This window comes from Haplochromis burtoni, unplaced genomic scaffold, assembly GCF_018398535.1.
Source record: "Haplochromis burtoni strain Fernald_Lab_line unplaced genomic scaffold, NCSU_Asbu1 Contig_256, whole genome shotgun sequence".
Classification (NCBI taxonomy): Eukaryota; Metazoa; Chordata; class Actinopteri; order Cichliformes; family Cichlidae; genus Haplochromis; species Haplochromis burtoni.
The window spans coordinates 762,349-777,219 of NW_024582617.1; the positions used below are offsets into that span (position 1 = coordinate 762,349).

The following is a 14,871-nucleotide window of genomic DNA, read 5'->3' on the forward strand; positions in this document are numbered from 1 at the left end:
AAGCGCCTTGAGGCGACTTTTTTTGTGATTTGGTGCTATATAAATAAAATTGAACCAAAACCTCTGTGGAAGATTTCCAGGGCACTCCTGAATCTGTGCCTTGAAGAATTCGGACAGTTATGAAAGCAAAAGCAGGTCCAACCTATTATCAACAAGCTGTGGGTGTATAATCAACAACAGCATAGCTTCAAAATGATTTACACTATCAAACATTTGTAAATGTAATAATTCGGATGTAATAATTACTTTTATTTGATATTGCACATGATTATCATTAATCTTCTTTAACTGATAAGGATACGAAGAATCTAAAGACTTCACGGCAGACGGAGAAAACTTATCTCTGAATGGCCTTCGAGTGTATCTGTGATCAGAAGCTTTGCGTACGGCGCTCGGGTCCACGTGTGGCACCCTCCGTCAAGATCGGGGATGTTTTGTGCAGCAGTGCTGTGCACGCATATATAATTTGTAAAATCAGCGTTTATCTATTCATATTCGATTTTTATTACAAGTGTGGCATTACATTATGAGAAAAACATATGTACAAATCGTAAAAAAATACATCTTGGCACCAGCTGTTGGGTGGATCATTGCGCTGGTGACGTGAGTTTCTGCCTGAGGCGTTCGTGCGCCAGTACCTGAGCACCAAACCCGAACAGTGACGCCTCCGCTTTGGCAACTGATGGCGCAAAAGTGGGACCCGTCTTCCATTTTTCGTGTTCGAGTCCTTCCCAAAGAAGTTAATAATAGGTTGATGTAAATGAAAGAGAAGCTAATATGTTGTACTCTCTGAACCGGTGGCGTTTCGGTTTGGAAGAGTCGAATCTAACGTGTCTTATAAATAAGTCTGAAGAGTCAGGAGATGACTGACTGAGAGGTTTGGGAGGTTTCCAGGGATTAGAGCTGATAAATAGTTGGTAAGTTTCCTCATGTAAACATCAGGCGTCCTACTTCCTTACACCTTCGGGGCCGTATGCACCCGCTGGCCTCTCTCACACACTCCATAATCTTTTTCCAGTCTGTTTACTGATGCGGTCGCATCCACTAACTCTCACCATGCCACTTTTTGCAGCACTGCACTCAGAGGACGCAGCCACTCGGGTCATTTAAAGTGTTTTCAGTAGGGGTAGGCAGAGACAGCGATGTAGACGATGAAGGTCGTCTGGTACTCGATGCCTCCGTCTTCACTGTAGGACAGGGCTCGGACCTTCATGCGGTACGTGTGGGGCTCTCGTAGCGGCCGCGTGGTGAACAGCACTCCCTTTAGGTTCTCATCTCGCAGAGCAAACGGCAACGCGAAATCCTCGTCCACCACCAGGAAGGAGGTCCTGGGGTGCATCACTCCATCCTGTGTGTAGGCCACCAGCCTGATGAGGTCCTGGTTGGCTGCGATGCCAAAGGGAAGCGACAGCAGCTTGTACTCCAAGGCGTACGGGCTCAGTGCGCACTCCAGGTCATTTGGCTGGCAGTTTCTCAGACAGAACCTACAAAAAGAAAAAAGTTAGTTTTGGTTGAATATGGTGCTGGTGGGCCCAGGAGGCAGAAAACAAAGGTTTGGTGTAAAGGCGATGTGAGAAGCCAAAGAAGAAGAAGGTTTTACACAGAAATCTGCTACAATTTGAAGAGAAAACAACCCGCCCCGTACTTATATCTGTAGGATATGATAAAATATGATCACTTTGTCTCAAAGTTCAGAATGATCAGGTTTCATGTATGTGTGCAGGTTTACCCTGTGACCGGGTCCCTCTGGTAGTTTGGGGGACAGGGGGTGTCAATACACTGGTAGCTTCCTCTCGTGTTGAAGCACATTCGATTCACTCCACACTGGATGTTCTGTTCCAGGCACTCGTCTGTGTCTGCGGCAGATACAGCAAACAGCTACAGTAAGCACAGGTCACACCTCGCTTGAGGGTAAATTGCATGAGTTCCAGTGAACAGGTGGATTGCCGGGTAGACAAAGCGAGCACACCGAGGTTCTCACCTTGACAAGTCTTGCCATTGGTCATGAGGCGGTAACCAGCAGGACAGAGACACCTGTAGCTTCCTGGTGTGTTCGTGCACTCGTGCTGACAGGTGTCCCTCACTTCACACTCGTTGATGTCTTTTTGATGTCACGCACACACAAAAACAGCCACAGAGGGATACACAGAACATCAGTTTTCCAGACCCCACTGCAAATTCTGAGGCAGTAATGAAATGCTGAACTTTCCTCTCCCTCATCTCAACCCTGCCTCTTCTCCATAGTTACCTAAGCAGCGGTGACCCCTGGGCTCAAAGCCCTGCTGACAAGCGAGGACGCCCTGATGTGAGGAATGCACACGCGTCTCCCTGCGGCTCCGACTCCTGTAGCGCCCCCACGCGGGGGCTGCGTAGGAGTGGTAGCTCTGGGAGGCCAAGTTGTGGTAGAGCATCTGGCTGGAGCCGCCGCCGGGGGCGGACTGAGACGTGCGGTAAGTGTACGAGTAACTTTCGTAGCTGGGCAGCCGCTCAAGCCCAGCGCAGGACTTGCCGTCCCCCAGCAGGTGGCGCCCCGGAGGGCAGGCGCACTTGAAGCTGCCGGGAGTGTTGATGCACTGGTGGGCGCAAGGCTGCGGGAGCCGCTCACATTCATTTACATCTGCCCTCGGCACAGAGAAAGACCAGCACCAAGAAAAGGTGGATAAAAGGTTTGAAATGATGCAGAAGTAAAGAAAAAAGAACAGAGTGATGAGAGGAGCACAGGAGGAGGTGCAGGCCATGAAAGAGGAGAAGGATGAGGGGAGAAAAGGGGATATGCAAGTTACCCCGCTGTATAACAATACATTTTCATGTCAGGGACGCAGAAATGTATTGAAACTACAGGTTTAATTTGAATGAGAGAATCACTCCATCTCATAAATAACAAAATCATAATTTTCACATTTTATCTGAAGAAGTACATCAGATATGAATTATGTTAAAAAAACGTTCCCAGTTCATTCAGACTATCTGAATAAAGCAGACAGAGTGTTAATGTCCCAGCAGCATCAGGGTACATACGCCATCACAAAGCGACGCCAGGAAACAGCCAGACCCAAACATAAAGGTGCTGGAAACACTTTGATAGGTCCGAACTGGAGGGAATGAAAAGGAGGAAGTGACAGACAGAGGTGTGAGGTGACGGTGCTGGTCTTTTTACAGTTGGTGTTTTATGTATTCCTTTCCCTCCTTCCTGTTTCCCTAACAGCTGTCTAACACCGTAGCATCATCTTGAGCTGGCAAAGCCTCTGATATCATGCAGCATTGTTTCTTGGCAAAAAGCAAGATATTTTTTTTGTTTGCGTTTAATAGAAAGAGTTAATCAGCTGTTCTCAGTGAAGCATTTGGTCATGTGAGCAAGCAGCGGCGCGATATGATGACAGCAGCTTTTTAGGCTTTCTGCAGAAGTGAGTGAGTCAGCATCAGAAAGAAGAAAGCGCATTTCTTGAAGCAAGCAAGCTGATGGGAAACATAAGGAAAGAGCACTGCATTTTTATTTTACTGCTCAGGATGTTTCATGCTTGGCTAAGTAGCCCAAAGTAATCAGAATGACACAGCAGCAATGAGGGTTTGATGTTATACCGCACTGGATTCAATTCAAGGCAGAGACACGTACCGACGCAGGGCCGCCCTACTCCCTGGGATCTGTAACCACGGGGGCAGGTGCAGTGGTAGCTGCCTCTGGTGTTCTCGCAGATCTGGTTGTATCTGCACTGATGGGTACCGTCTCTGCACTCGTCAACGTCTGCAACAGGCCACAAGAGACTAACATGCATCATCTTATTAATCACAATATGCTAATCAAAAAAATGCAAGAAACACCTTTTAATTAGAGGCTGGCATCTAGTCGGTTAAACTTCTGGGCTATCGATGTGGTCAGTTACATAGCAGAGGGGGTTAATCAGTCTCAGCAGCTTTGGTCTTAATGAAATTAACAAGAGCTGCAAACAGGAACGGTTTCACACATGGAGGCCTCTGACTTTCCCCCCTCCTTATATTTCCTGACTGTTTTTCACTAGTTTTGCGTTTGGCTAGGGTCAGTGTCACTGCTGTTAGCGTGACGTGATACATGAACCCTGCAGAGGCTGCATTGTTGTCCGGCTCCTCCAGGACGACACAGAAGATACCAGAAGATTTACAGAGTCTCCCAGCTCAGTTTCAAGAGCATGGAGGAGAATCCAGGAGACACACAGTTACTCTGGGAGAGCTGGACAGGGCTGTAGAAGATCCTTAACCCATCAGCGGGACAGGAAACTGCTACTTTGTGTGGAATTTTTTCATTTCCAGGCTTGAATTCAGCCCTCTACCTTGATCCTTCCACTCCTAACACATTACCCAGTCTGTATCAGTACAGATATGCTGCATGATTATTTCCCCCCACTGAGAATAGATGTGTTTCTCTACATTTTCTAAACAGCGTATTAGTAACTACTCTACAGTACTTCAGTAGCACTCACCCGCACATGTTCCATTGCCACCCTTGGTCATACCACTGGGGCAGAGGTCAATACAGATGTAACCACCGCGAGTGTTTTTACACTGCTGATCAGAGCGGCAAACCCTCTGCCTGCACTCGTTGATATCTGCGGTGAACAGAGGAAAAAGGGAAGTTTGTGGCTCCAGGTTTAGTGATAAATTGTCTTATTTTACGTAGAACATCAATGGAGAGGAGCGCCTCTCTCACCTATGCAGCGCCTGTTCCTGAGATGAAATCCTGGCTCACAGGCGCAGCGGTAACTACCGACGGTGTTCAAACAACGTTGATTACACGGATTTGACTCCAGGCACTCGTTCACATCTGAACAACACAAACATGTCCCGCTACTATTAGAAAGTCAAATCGATTAAACAGGAAAGGAATGCCCTTTACGTGTACAATCAAACCTGTACAGCTGTAGCCGTCAGCTGTTCTCCTGAAGCCACGCCCACAGCGCGTGACGCATCTGTAAGAGCCGATGGTATTCTCGCAGTCTTCTGCGTCGTGGCACACATTCCCACCTAGCGAACACTCGTCGACGTCTAGGAGAGAGGAGAGAAGAGGCTTAACGGTGATTTGCTGCCGCGTCGGGTCAGTAGGCGGCGGAGAGTTTTGTACCCTGACACGTCCTCCCGTCGGCTGAGATGGCGAGGCCTCGGGGACAGGAGCAGTAGTAGGTGCCCATCGTGTTGTGGCAGGCATGTGAACACGGATTCCCAACCTCACATTCATTCTCATCTGCAGCACCAAGATAAACACGAATACGAACAATCAGAAACGATCAGATGTTCTAATTATGAATCCATGAATATATCATTTTTAGGTGCAGGTTTTCGGGGTTTGGGGGTAAGTATACGTGTGTTGTGATTAGCATTACCTGCACAGTAAGGCCCGGCAGCCACCAAAGTGAAGCCACGAGGACACTGGTTACTGCGATCACCTGGAGTCACGTTAACAAACTTTAAATTTCGCTTATGTTTGGTGAAAGTGCAACAAAGTATTAGGCAACAGAAGTTGAAACATCTTTTGCGTTCACCTTTGGAGATACTAGCTTGTATGCTGTACTCCAACACCTCCTCCAGTGGGTGGTAGTGTGCACTGATGGCTGCGGCCCTCAGCGTTTCCACCAGGTAGGGCATCTTCCCCTTGGACGGGTCATAGGAGACAGTGTGGTTCCAGGTGTAGGGCACACTTTCCTTGTCGATGCTGAACATGCGAGTGGACAGAGCGTAGAGCTGACCCGGTCCCGTCTGGATGTAGTCCTCTGTGTAGTCCTGGGGAAAAAACACAACAGAACATTGTGCATTTTTATTATTCAGTTTGGCGTCTGTCAGCTGGACCTTAATTTTAGTTTGTTTCCTTGCAATGTGTGACATTAGACTTTAAATTGTTTTTATTGGGTTAAACTGAGTTAAAGTGTGTATATAAGAATCTATGAGGTATACAAGACGGGGGACTTGATTTGCTGGTGGGAAGCTTAGAGATGACATATGGCTAAAAAAGAGAGAGAGAGAAACAAATAATGATAAATTGATGTTTTCTAAAATAGAGGCGTTCACTGTATTCGATTTCCAGTCTTTTCTATGGTTTAAATTTCCAGAAATGCAATAAAACCGTTTTGTAAATATACATGAACTGATGTGTTTTGGTTGTAAACAGGCTGATAAGCATATGCATATTTCTTTCAGTCCCTATATTAGTTTATTAGCTGGCTTCATAATATTCCCATTGCCTATTTGTGTACCTTGATGCCGATGAGAGCATGTGAAGGCAGCTGCAGGATGTGTCCGCTCACAACGATGTCCAAAAGCAAAGCGCCGTCAGAGTCCAGACCCCTGACGATGTGGGTCATCCTCAGGATCTCGCCTGCCAACACGCAGTCGCGTCACATATCTTTACATATTAACAGCTGTTTAAAGATTTCATGCCTCCGTGTTGAACCCATGAAATCCTACCTGTGGCAAACTCCACCTGCGTCTCCCGTCTGAAGATACCTCCTGTTAGCGTGTAGCCGTTGACCGCCTCTCCTACTTCATGCGCAGTGGTCCAGTAGACGGGGTTCAGGATGGAGATGAGCTTCCTCATTGCAGGACCTTGAATCAATTTAAAGGTCTTAGATTTATTAGGAGTTCAAGAAAACAGCTGACTTTTAGATGGAGGCAGGAATTAGAGAGCATCATACAACATCTAAAAGCAGAACAGTGATACAACCAACGAGCTAATGGAAAACTGACCTAACGTCCTCGGTACATTAGAGATTGTGGCTTTGATGATTCTGCTGCCAAAGCTGTCGGTGATGGTGGCATTGAGGATGGAGACGCCGAACTCGATATCATTAATGTTCCCTATGATGCTTCCTCGGGCCTTCAGGGGCCCACCTGATCAAAAGAAACGTGTCTTTAAATGTAAATACAGCAAATGAACACAGAAGCTTTTTTTAAGAGATACGTTACCTGGGCAGGCCTGAGTGTTGCACCTGGACAGCTGAGTAGAGTCTCCTGGACACGGCCGACCACCGTCACTTGGAGACGGACCGTCACAGAGCCGAACACGTGTCCTCTGTCCTCCTCTGCAGGAAGAAGAACATTCTCCCCATGGCTGCCATGAACCCCAGGTACCATCAACTGCAAAATACAAACAGTACAGGTGTACACATCAACACACAAATCACGGCAATGGAGCAGTCGTAGGGGTAATTTAGTCTTACAAGGGAACCAATAACACACGCCTGACCGTGCCGCAGGCTGACTCACCGGGGCACTTGACGGTGCTGCATCTTTGTATCTGTGTATCAGCACCTGCACAAGCTCTCCCACCGTAGGCGGGTCTGGGGTTGTCACAGGTCCTGTAGCGCCTCATCTGACCTCCGTTACATGTCTTGCTGCAGCTGCCCCAGCTGCTCCATGGACCCCAGTTACCACTGACTAACACACAGAAGTGCAAAATGACAGATTCACAAAAGAAAAGATGCAGAAATGAGCGTATCTAAGCAGTCAGTAGCAGTTCAGGTATCTCACTGGGGCAGGGGTCGCTGTTGCAGAAGTCGATTTGCACGTCGTTGCCCTCACACTGTCTGCCGCCGTGCTGAGGGGCGGGGCTGGCACAGAGGCGTGTCCTCTGTCTAGTGCCCCCCCCACAGGAAACACTGCAGGCTCCCCAGCTCACCCAGGACGACCACTTCCCATCCACTGGAGGACACAAAGTGTATAAAACTGAAATCTGCTTCGTTTAACGAATTCCTAAATCCAGGCTGGAGCGGAGATTTTTCTCGAAGCATAATCGCGTCCTTACCGGGACAAGGCTTCTCCTTGCACATTTGTGTTTGGGTGTCTGTGCCCACACACTGTGACCCATCGAATGCTGGAGGAGGGTTGTTGCAGAGACGGATCCTGGACTGCACGCCCCTACCGCAGGTCTCGCTGCATGGGCTCCACGGTAGCCAAGAACCCCAGTTACCTCCCACTATAAGAGCATAAACCTACAGTCCATCATACATATATGTATATACACAGCAGAATAAAGCAACACAGTGCTGCTAGAAAAAAACCCCAACAGATCTGCAGTTTAACAACAGGAAAAATTCATGGAAATCAGAAAAGAAAGCTTAATTAAATTTGGAAATGACATAAAAAAACATTCATATTTGTTTCATGAATATTATTAGATCTGTTTGTCCACACAGGCTAGCCTGCTACGTGAAGTATAAGTAGAATTAGGCAACAAGTCAAGATGTGTGCAAACGCCCAAAGAGCTGGAGTTTCATCAAAAACTAGAATATTAAGATATTTATACTGTAGCAAACACCCTCAAATTAAAGTTCTCTTTAATGCCAGTGGTTCTCTTGTTTTTAACTGTGTGTGCCTGCGCATGCAAATGCATTTCCTCACCTGGACATGGCCTGACCCTGCACATGACCACGTCCACTGCCTTCCCCTCACACGGCCTGCCTCCATGCTGAGGCGGAGGACTGCTGCAGGTCCGGACCCTGGTTCTGTTGCCCTCACCACATGTATGTGAACACTCTTCCCAGAGAGACCATTCTGACCAGTTACCATCCACTGTGGAGGGACGAGAGATTTGGTTCCGCATGTGACATTTGCACACTGTCTCCTTTGTGAACACTTGGTTCTAGGCCCTGTTTCAGTCTCACCTGGGCAGGGTTTCCCCTGACAGCTGCGTGTCTCTGTGTCTGATCCTGCACAGTGGCGGCCTCCGTTGGCAGGTAAAGGGTTGTTACACTGCCTGAGCCTCTTCTGGTTACCAACACCACATGACACGCTGCAAGGACCCCACTCTGCCCACTCCGAGAAGCCGCCATGGACTGACAAGAACGTTAATTAACTTTGGCACTTGGCGTTAGGTCCCTTTAGACACCAAAATATTGAAAGCATGCATATGAACCGATTTTGCCATTTCTGACTGCAGATGTAAGAATAAACTAAAAACTGCTCACCCCGTATGGTAAGAGTGACCTTGACCAGCACTGATCCAAGCAGGTTTCGTGCCACGCATTCGTACTCAGCTGTGTCCTCCTTTTGCGCACTGATGATCCTGAGGGAGCCATTAGATAAGGCAGAGAAGCGGTTGTTGCCCAGAAGGGGGCGCCCCTGGCGAGACCACTCTATCGTGGGCGTAGGCTCACCCTCCGCCTGACAGTTGAGCACAGCCGTGGTTCCGGCATCCAGCACCGTCTCCACGGGTTCTACAATGATTGCGGGTGCACCTGGAAGAGCAGCGTGCTTCTATCACATCTATCACTGCAACAAAAACGCTATAATTAAAAGTGCTGCATCCTGACACGGTTAAACACTCACTGTGTAAGGTAAGTGTGACACTTCTCTCCACCACACCAGCGTCATTTGTCGCCACACACATGTAGTTTCCCGCATCTTCACTCTGCCACACACATTGTAAATGAAGTCACCGTGACCTTTTCCAAAGCTCACCTTTGTCTTACACAAAAGAGCTGTCTTCCTACCACTGTGCCATAGATGGCCAGGGAGCCGTTGTCCAGTTGACGGATTCGGTTGCTGATCTGGATGTTTATTCCATTTTTGCTCCACTGGATGGTTGGCAGCGGGTCTCCTCGAACCTCACAGTTCAGGATTGCATTCCCGCCCAGGGGTTCAATGCGGTTGGAGTGAAGGTCCCCATCGATGATCGGAGGCTCTGAAGAACAGGCAGATCAGGTCGAGTGTAGAGCAGCTTAGAGAGATGCAACATCATCAAATTAGTTCATGAAAGCATGCTTTTACCTTTGACGTAGACCAAGGCCAGCGACTTGATGGTTCCCACATCATTTTCTGCCACACAGGTGTAGGTGCCGGCATCGTCTTTGCTCACTCTCTCGATCACCAGCTCACTGTGACCGTTCGTTTGATCGTAGTGAACTAAAGCATCAATGGCAGAAAAGAAATAAAATGAAATGACAAAGATTAAGAAATAACGAAAGGAAACCTCTCCGTTTACAACGATTCATACCTGGGATGATGTTGTTATTAAAGGCCCAAGTGATTCTGGGTAGGGGGATGCCACTGACTCCACAGAACAGCGTGAGGCGCTCTCCTTTGTTCAGGGCCACATCCCCAAGAAGCTCAGTGAAGATGGGATGAGTATGAACCAACAGGGTGACGGTCCAACTGTCCTGCCCGACTGAATTAGTGGCAACGCAGGTGTAACTTCCTGCATCTTCAGGCTGGTTCACCAAAAGGCGGGGGCAGGGTGAAGGGAAAAGGAGCATATAGGTCAAACTCGTGTGTTAAATATGATCAAAACAAAATACTATTCGGTGTTTCTATTTTTTACCTGAGCACTGTCAATAACCAGCTCACCAGATGGCAGGATCGTATACTCCCCCGCGCTTTCGCTGACAGGACTACCGTCCTTTTCCCAGGACAGTTTTGGCTGAGGGACGCCCTCTGCCAAACACACAAGCTGGACCTGACTGTTTTCCACCACCACGACCTCCTGCTCTCCGCCACGAATGAACGGAGGAACTGCAAGAGATTAGGATAAAACCAAGTCACCCTTTTTTATCTTTGCTTTGCTATACACTCCCGATTAAAAGTTTAAAACCAGTTTAAGCGTCGTTTTCAGTAAATTGCATGCTCAAAAAATGTTTTATCTCACTCCCATTTCTTCTTGTTGCATGTTGAAGCTCCACTTGGAACCTTGTTAAAATCCAACCATGCAAAATAGGATTTTTTGCCATTTTTCAAGTGGTCTTAAACTTTTGATTGGGACTGTATGTCTGGATGTGAGTATAAAATCTGAATGATGCTGTGTTGAAGAAGCAGAACTACTGGAACCATCCATGCATCCATGCATCACCCATCCATCTTCATAGAAAACTCCACAAATGTAGTGTGATGTGTCAAATCACGTCATTTCAATGACTGTATTGACTGGAACCTACTCTGCACAGTAAGGCTCATTTCCAAGCTGACAGTGCCCGCTGCATTGGCAGCAGTGCAAGTGTATCTCCCGGCATCGCTCGGCTGAATGAAGGCGATCTGCAGAGATCCTGAACTGAGGACCCTCAGGCGTACGGTTTCACTCAGCACGCGCCCGTCTTTGTGCCACGTGACCGAGGGGGGAGGGGAGCCGTCAGCTTGGCACCGCAGCGTCACGGAGGAGTCCACGGGTGCCAAATATTCCCGAGTGTCTGAGCTGATCACTGGAGGGACTTCAGGTGCAAGGAGAAATGTGTGGGGTTAGTACATCAGTATATTTGTTGACATCGTGGGAAACCTGAATTTCAGTGACTTTGGGTGCATTTTGTACACAACTGGTATTATGATCGTGAGGTTGAAATTCCAACATAAAAGTACCTACCTTGCACTCTGAGTCTGGTCTTGCCGAGCGCAGTGCCAGCAGGGTTTTGAGCCACACATATGTACATTCCAGAGTCTGATAGTGATGCCTTGGAGATCTGCAGACTTCCATTCGGGAGTATAGTGGACCTACCACCTAGCACGAAGCCAGAGCCAAAATTTCACGACTGATTGCTTACACCAACTGACAAAAACACAAAATTATTTACCTGTAGTGGGTATGTTGATGCCCTCCTTCTGCCAGGTAATGGTAGGTGAGGGTGAGCCTGTGGCTCTGCAGGGCAGACTTACGGGGTTATTCAGGATCACATCCAGTGCTGATGGATGGGACTCAATCACTGGAAGCTCTGAGGAGAAGGTTTGGAGAATAGTGATGATCAAAAACAAAAGAATAAACCTCCAAATAAAACAAAAAACAAGCCTCTCAATCAGAATCAAGAGCTCTAAAATAAAAATGATTTAAGCTGTGAACCCTGAAGAATTCGTTTTTTACCCTGGACTGTGAGCTGCACGTGGCGGTGGGTGGAGCCTGCAGCATTCTGAGCTGTACATGAGTAGCGTCCAGCATGAGCTAGCTCGGCTGAGGTGATCTCTATCGGACCTTAATGTAGGTCGACACAAACAGCAGATAAAATATTTAAAGACAGGCATCAAAATCCTCCTCGACATCTTATCTACAGCTAAAAATACACACAAAGTAACCTGACATGTGCCCTTCAGGAGACTCGGGGGGGAAAAGCGTCTGGACTTATTTAAGCTTCTGACCTTTTCTGTGCATCTTTGCTGACTTGAGGAAATAATCACATGTTTTAAGTGCTTCCTTTACATGCGTGTGTTCCTTTTGTTTCCCTTCTGGCTAAAGGGGAACATTTTCTGCCCGGTGATGTAGGATCCTGATCACTCCAAGTCTGTGTTCCAGAGGGTGGGGGTACTGGTCCATGTGTGTGGGCTTCTGGTAAACTTCAATGTTGAGGTTTCCATTCCCTTCAAAGCCCACGGCACAGTCCAGGAATGGCAAACTGCCATCTTTGTGTCTTCACAGGTGAACTTTATGTTTTTATCCACTGAGCTGATGTGAGCAGTGAAGGATTCTACTTCCTGGATTTAGATTTTGACCCAGGTGTCATCAACATACCTGTATGGGAGGCTTTTTCCCCACTTCCTCCATGTTAAGTTTGGCTACAATAGGTGACACCAGGGAGCCCACTGCACAGCCATGTTTTTGTCTGTAAAATCCTTGTTGTAATTAAAATAAGTGGCGGTGAGGCAGAGCGCAAAATCTGAGTGAGTGAGCTCGTTCTGTTTTTTCAAGGAGCTGTCTTGTCTCAGTAAATCACATGATAGGATGGAGCTAGGTCTCACAATGGGTTCACCCAAACATTGGCTGATTGTGACCCACACCCGTTTTTACACTATGACTCATGTGATTAGGCAAAGGATCAATAGGGGGTCCAGGACCCTCCTGGGGACACTCCCTTTGGTCTTAAAATCTGGGACTCCACCAGTTGCTCTCAGAACTGAAGAAGGTGAAACGTCTTCAAGAAACTTAAAGTAGTCCAGACGCTTTTCTGTCCGAGCTCCTTAGACTACGATGACCTAGATGACTGAGAACCTTCACCGACACTTTGGTTTGGTGAGTTCATCAGCAGTGGGTATATTTAAAACATACCTGTTGCCAGGATGCTATATCCCAGACCCTCTATGGGCAGCTTCATGCCAGCTTTGCTCCAGTGGATTGTGGGCTCCGGGATGCCAGACGCAGTGCACGGAATGACCACCGGGGACAGCCTGGTCACGACTAACTCTGTGAGTTCATCTGCTATTGACGGAGGAACTAGAGGAACAGATGCAATATGAAAATCCACAATGTAGAATAAACTCGCACAGATGAACGATCCATTACTTATTAGAAAGAAAATTAACTTAATTAACACAAAACAAAAGGAATCTGTAAATAACTGTTGTGTTACCCACCGTTCACAGTCAGGTTGATGGATCTGGTGTCTTCACCTGCCTCGTTAGAGGCAGCGCACTGGTACACAGCCGTGTCCTCCACTGTGGGCGCTATAACTACCAGTGAGCCCGATGACAGTAATCTGGAAACGATTAAGAGATGGCGTTAGTATTTCTATACACTTAAAGTGAGCCAGTTTTGTTTTTTTCTGAGACAAATTTGAATATATTTCACTAGGAAAGAGAAGGAGAAAACGCCGACCTGTATATGTTCTGGTTCTGGTCTGTGTTTATAAGTCGGCCATTTTTCCTCCAGCTGACAGTGGGTTTGGGTATGCCTGTAGCCTCACACGACAGAGTGGTCTGAACGTTGACTATAACTGTGACATTGGTGCGACCATCAGCGATGGAAGGAGGCACTAAAAGACAGGAAGCAGTAGTAAAGTAACTGTCATTTGAATACATCTATGGTACATATTTGCCACCAGTGTTGGGAAGGTTACTTTTAAAATGTATCCCACTACAGATTACAGATTACAGATTACAGATTACAGATTACATGGCCCAACATGTATTTTGTAACGTATTCCGTTACGTTACTCAATGAGAGTAACGTATTCTGAATACTTTGGATTACTTAATATACTGTCAGGCTTTTTACAACTACATGAATGAACTATTGCTGTGTGAATTATTACTTTTACTGAAGGTTACTCTCCACACCAACACCAACTAGATTTTTAAATCTTAATATAAATGAGTAACAGCAGGTGGACATTAGGTAAGGCTGCACTTTTTGCAGCGATCTCAGATAGAAAACTATTCTGCATGAATAGAAAACAGGTCACTCTGCCTGTTGCCTTCATATTAAATCATTTTTGTGAATAATTTTTTTTAATATTTCTTTACGTCATTATGTGGCCGCAAGTCGAGGTGACATGGGCCGCGAGATTGAGACACAGACATGAGAGCCTCTTAATGCGCGTTTTGTTTGGTTGCCACCGGCGTGGACACCAAAAATCTAGAGTTCATAGCCTTACTTTCAACAAAGTAACTGTATTCTGAATACCGCTTAAAACGGTAACTGTAACAGAATACAGTTACTCGGCGGTACATGTATTCCGTTACTCCCCAACACTGTTTGCCACCCACCATATACTTGCAGATCCACTCTCTTGCGTTGAGTTCCAGCCTGATTGGTTGCCATACACAGGTAGCGACCGGTGTCTGTCACCTGAGTGGAGTTGATGCGCAAAGACCCATCCTCTGCAAACGAGTACCTGCACACGTGTTCACAACATGAATGAAACACTGAATCTGCCAATGTGAAATATCTCTGTGAAGGTTGAAGAACTATGATAAAAGTTTGAGACGAGGAACCTGCCTGGGATTGTTTCCTGCCAATATTGCTCCATGTTTCCTCCAGGTGACCTGAGGTGGTGGGACTCCACTCACTACGCATTCAAGCACCGCTGGCTTGTTGACGTGCACCGACACTGACTGGGGTCCGTCCTTGATAACTGGGGCCACTGAAGGGACAGGTGTTATTGGTTTTTGAACTTTTATTTAACTCCATAACTAATAAAGGAGGAATTTATTTCTATAAATACA

At 47.0% G+C, this 14,871-nt stretch overlaps 1 protein-coding gene across 2 annotated transcripts in view; it reads right to left on the bottom strand.

The window, feature by feature from the left end:
* Window positions 1–6: 6 nt before the first annotated feature.
* Window positions 7–14,871, bottom strand: part of hmcn1 (hemicentin 1) — an 85,134-nt gene continuing 70,269 nt past the window's right edge. Inside the window, exons 73-107 of one of the 2 annotated variants that reach the window (XM_005938504.3) lie at window positions 14,645–14,789; window positions 14,413–14,540; window positions 13,523–13,679; window positions 13,282–13,403; window positions 12,977–13,141; window positions 11,801–11,908; window positions 11,517–11,654; window positions 11,309–11,443; window positions 10,890–11,159; window positions 10,280–10,470; window positions 9,956–10,169; window positions 9,730–9,864; window positions 9,453–9,643; window positions 9,289–9,370; window positions 8,928–9,197; window positions 8,625–8,795; window positions 8,362–8,532; window positions 7,766–7,936; window positions 7,492–7,662; window positions 7,228–7,398; window positions 6,928–7,098; window positions 6,709–6,852; window positions 6,430–6,567; window positions 6,219–6,340; window positions 5,511–5,748; window positions 5,352–5,414; window positions 5,093–5,212; window positions 4,882–5,016; window positions 4,682–4,795; window positions 4,455–4,580; window positions 3,614–3,742; window positions 2,249–2,617; window positions 1,982–2,101; window positions 1,730–1,856; window positions 7–1,484 (exon numbers count right to left, since the gene is read on the bottom strand). In XM_005938504.3, the coding sequence (XP_005938566.1) occupies window positions 1,118–1,484; window positions 1,730–1,856; window positions 1,982–2,101; window positions 2,249–2,617; window positions 3,614–3,742; window positions 4,455–4,580; window positions 4,682–4,795; window positions 4,882–5,016; window positions 5,093–5,212; window positions 5,352–5,414; window positions 5,511–5,748; window positions 6,219–6,340; window positions 6,430–6,567; window positions 6,709–6,852; window positions 6,928–7,098; window positions 7,228–7,398; window positions 7,492–7,662; window positions 7,766–7,936; window positions 8,362–8,532; window positions 8,625–8,795; window positions 8,928–9,197; window positions 9,289–9,370; window positions 9,453–9,643; window positions 9,730–9,864; window positions 9,956–10,169; window positions 10,280–10,470; window positions 10,890–11,159; window positions 11,309–11,443; window positions 11,517–11,654; window positions 11,801–11,908; window positions 12,977–13,141; window positions 13,282–13,403; window positions 13,523–13,679; window positions 14,413–14,540; window positions 14,645–14,789 (5,789 nt within the window). In that variant the 3' untranslated portion in view covers window positions 7–1,117. The remainder of the gene's footprint in view (window positions 1,485–1,729; window positions 1,857–1,981; window positions 2,102–2,248; window positions 2,618–3,613; window positions 3,743–4,454; window positions 4,581–4,681; window positions 4,796–4,881; window positions 5,017–5,092; window positions 5,213–5,351; window positions 5,415–5,510; window positions 5,749–6,218; window positions 6,341–6,429; window positions 6,568–6,708; window positions 6,853–6,927; window positions 7,099–7,227; window positions 7,399–7,491; window positions 7,663–7,765; window positions 7,937–8,361; window positions 8,533–8,624; window positions 8,796–8,927; window positions 9,198–9,288; window positions 9,371–9,452; window positions 9,644–9,729; window positions 9,865–9,955; window positions 10,170–10,279; window positions 10,471–10,889; window positions 11,160–11,308; window positions 11,444–11,516; window positions 11,655–11,800; window positions 11,909–12,976; window positions 13,142–13,281; window positions 13,404–13,522; window positions 13,680–14,412; window positions 14,541–14,644; window positions 14,790–14,871) is intronic. The other variant, XM_042227355.1, reaches the window with a different exon arrangement.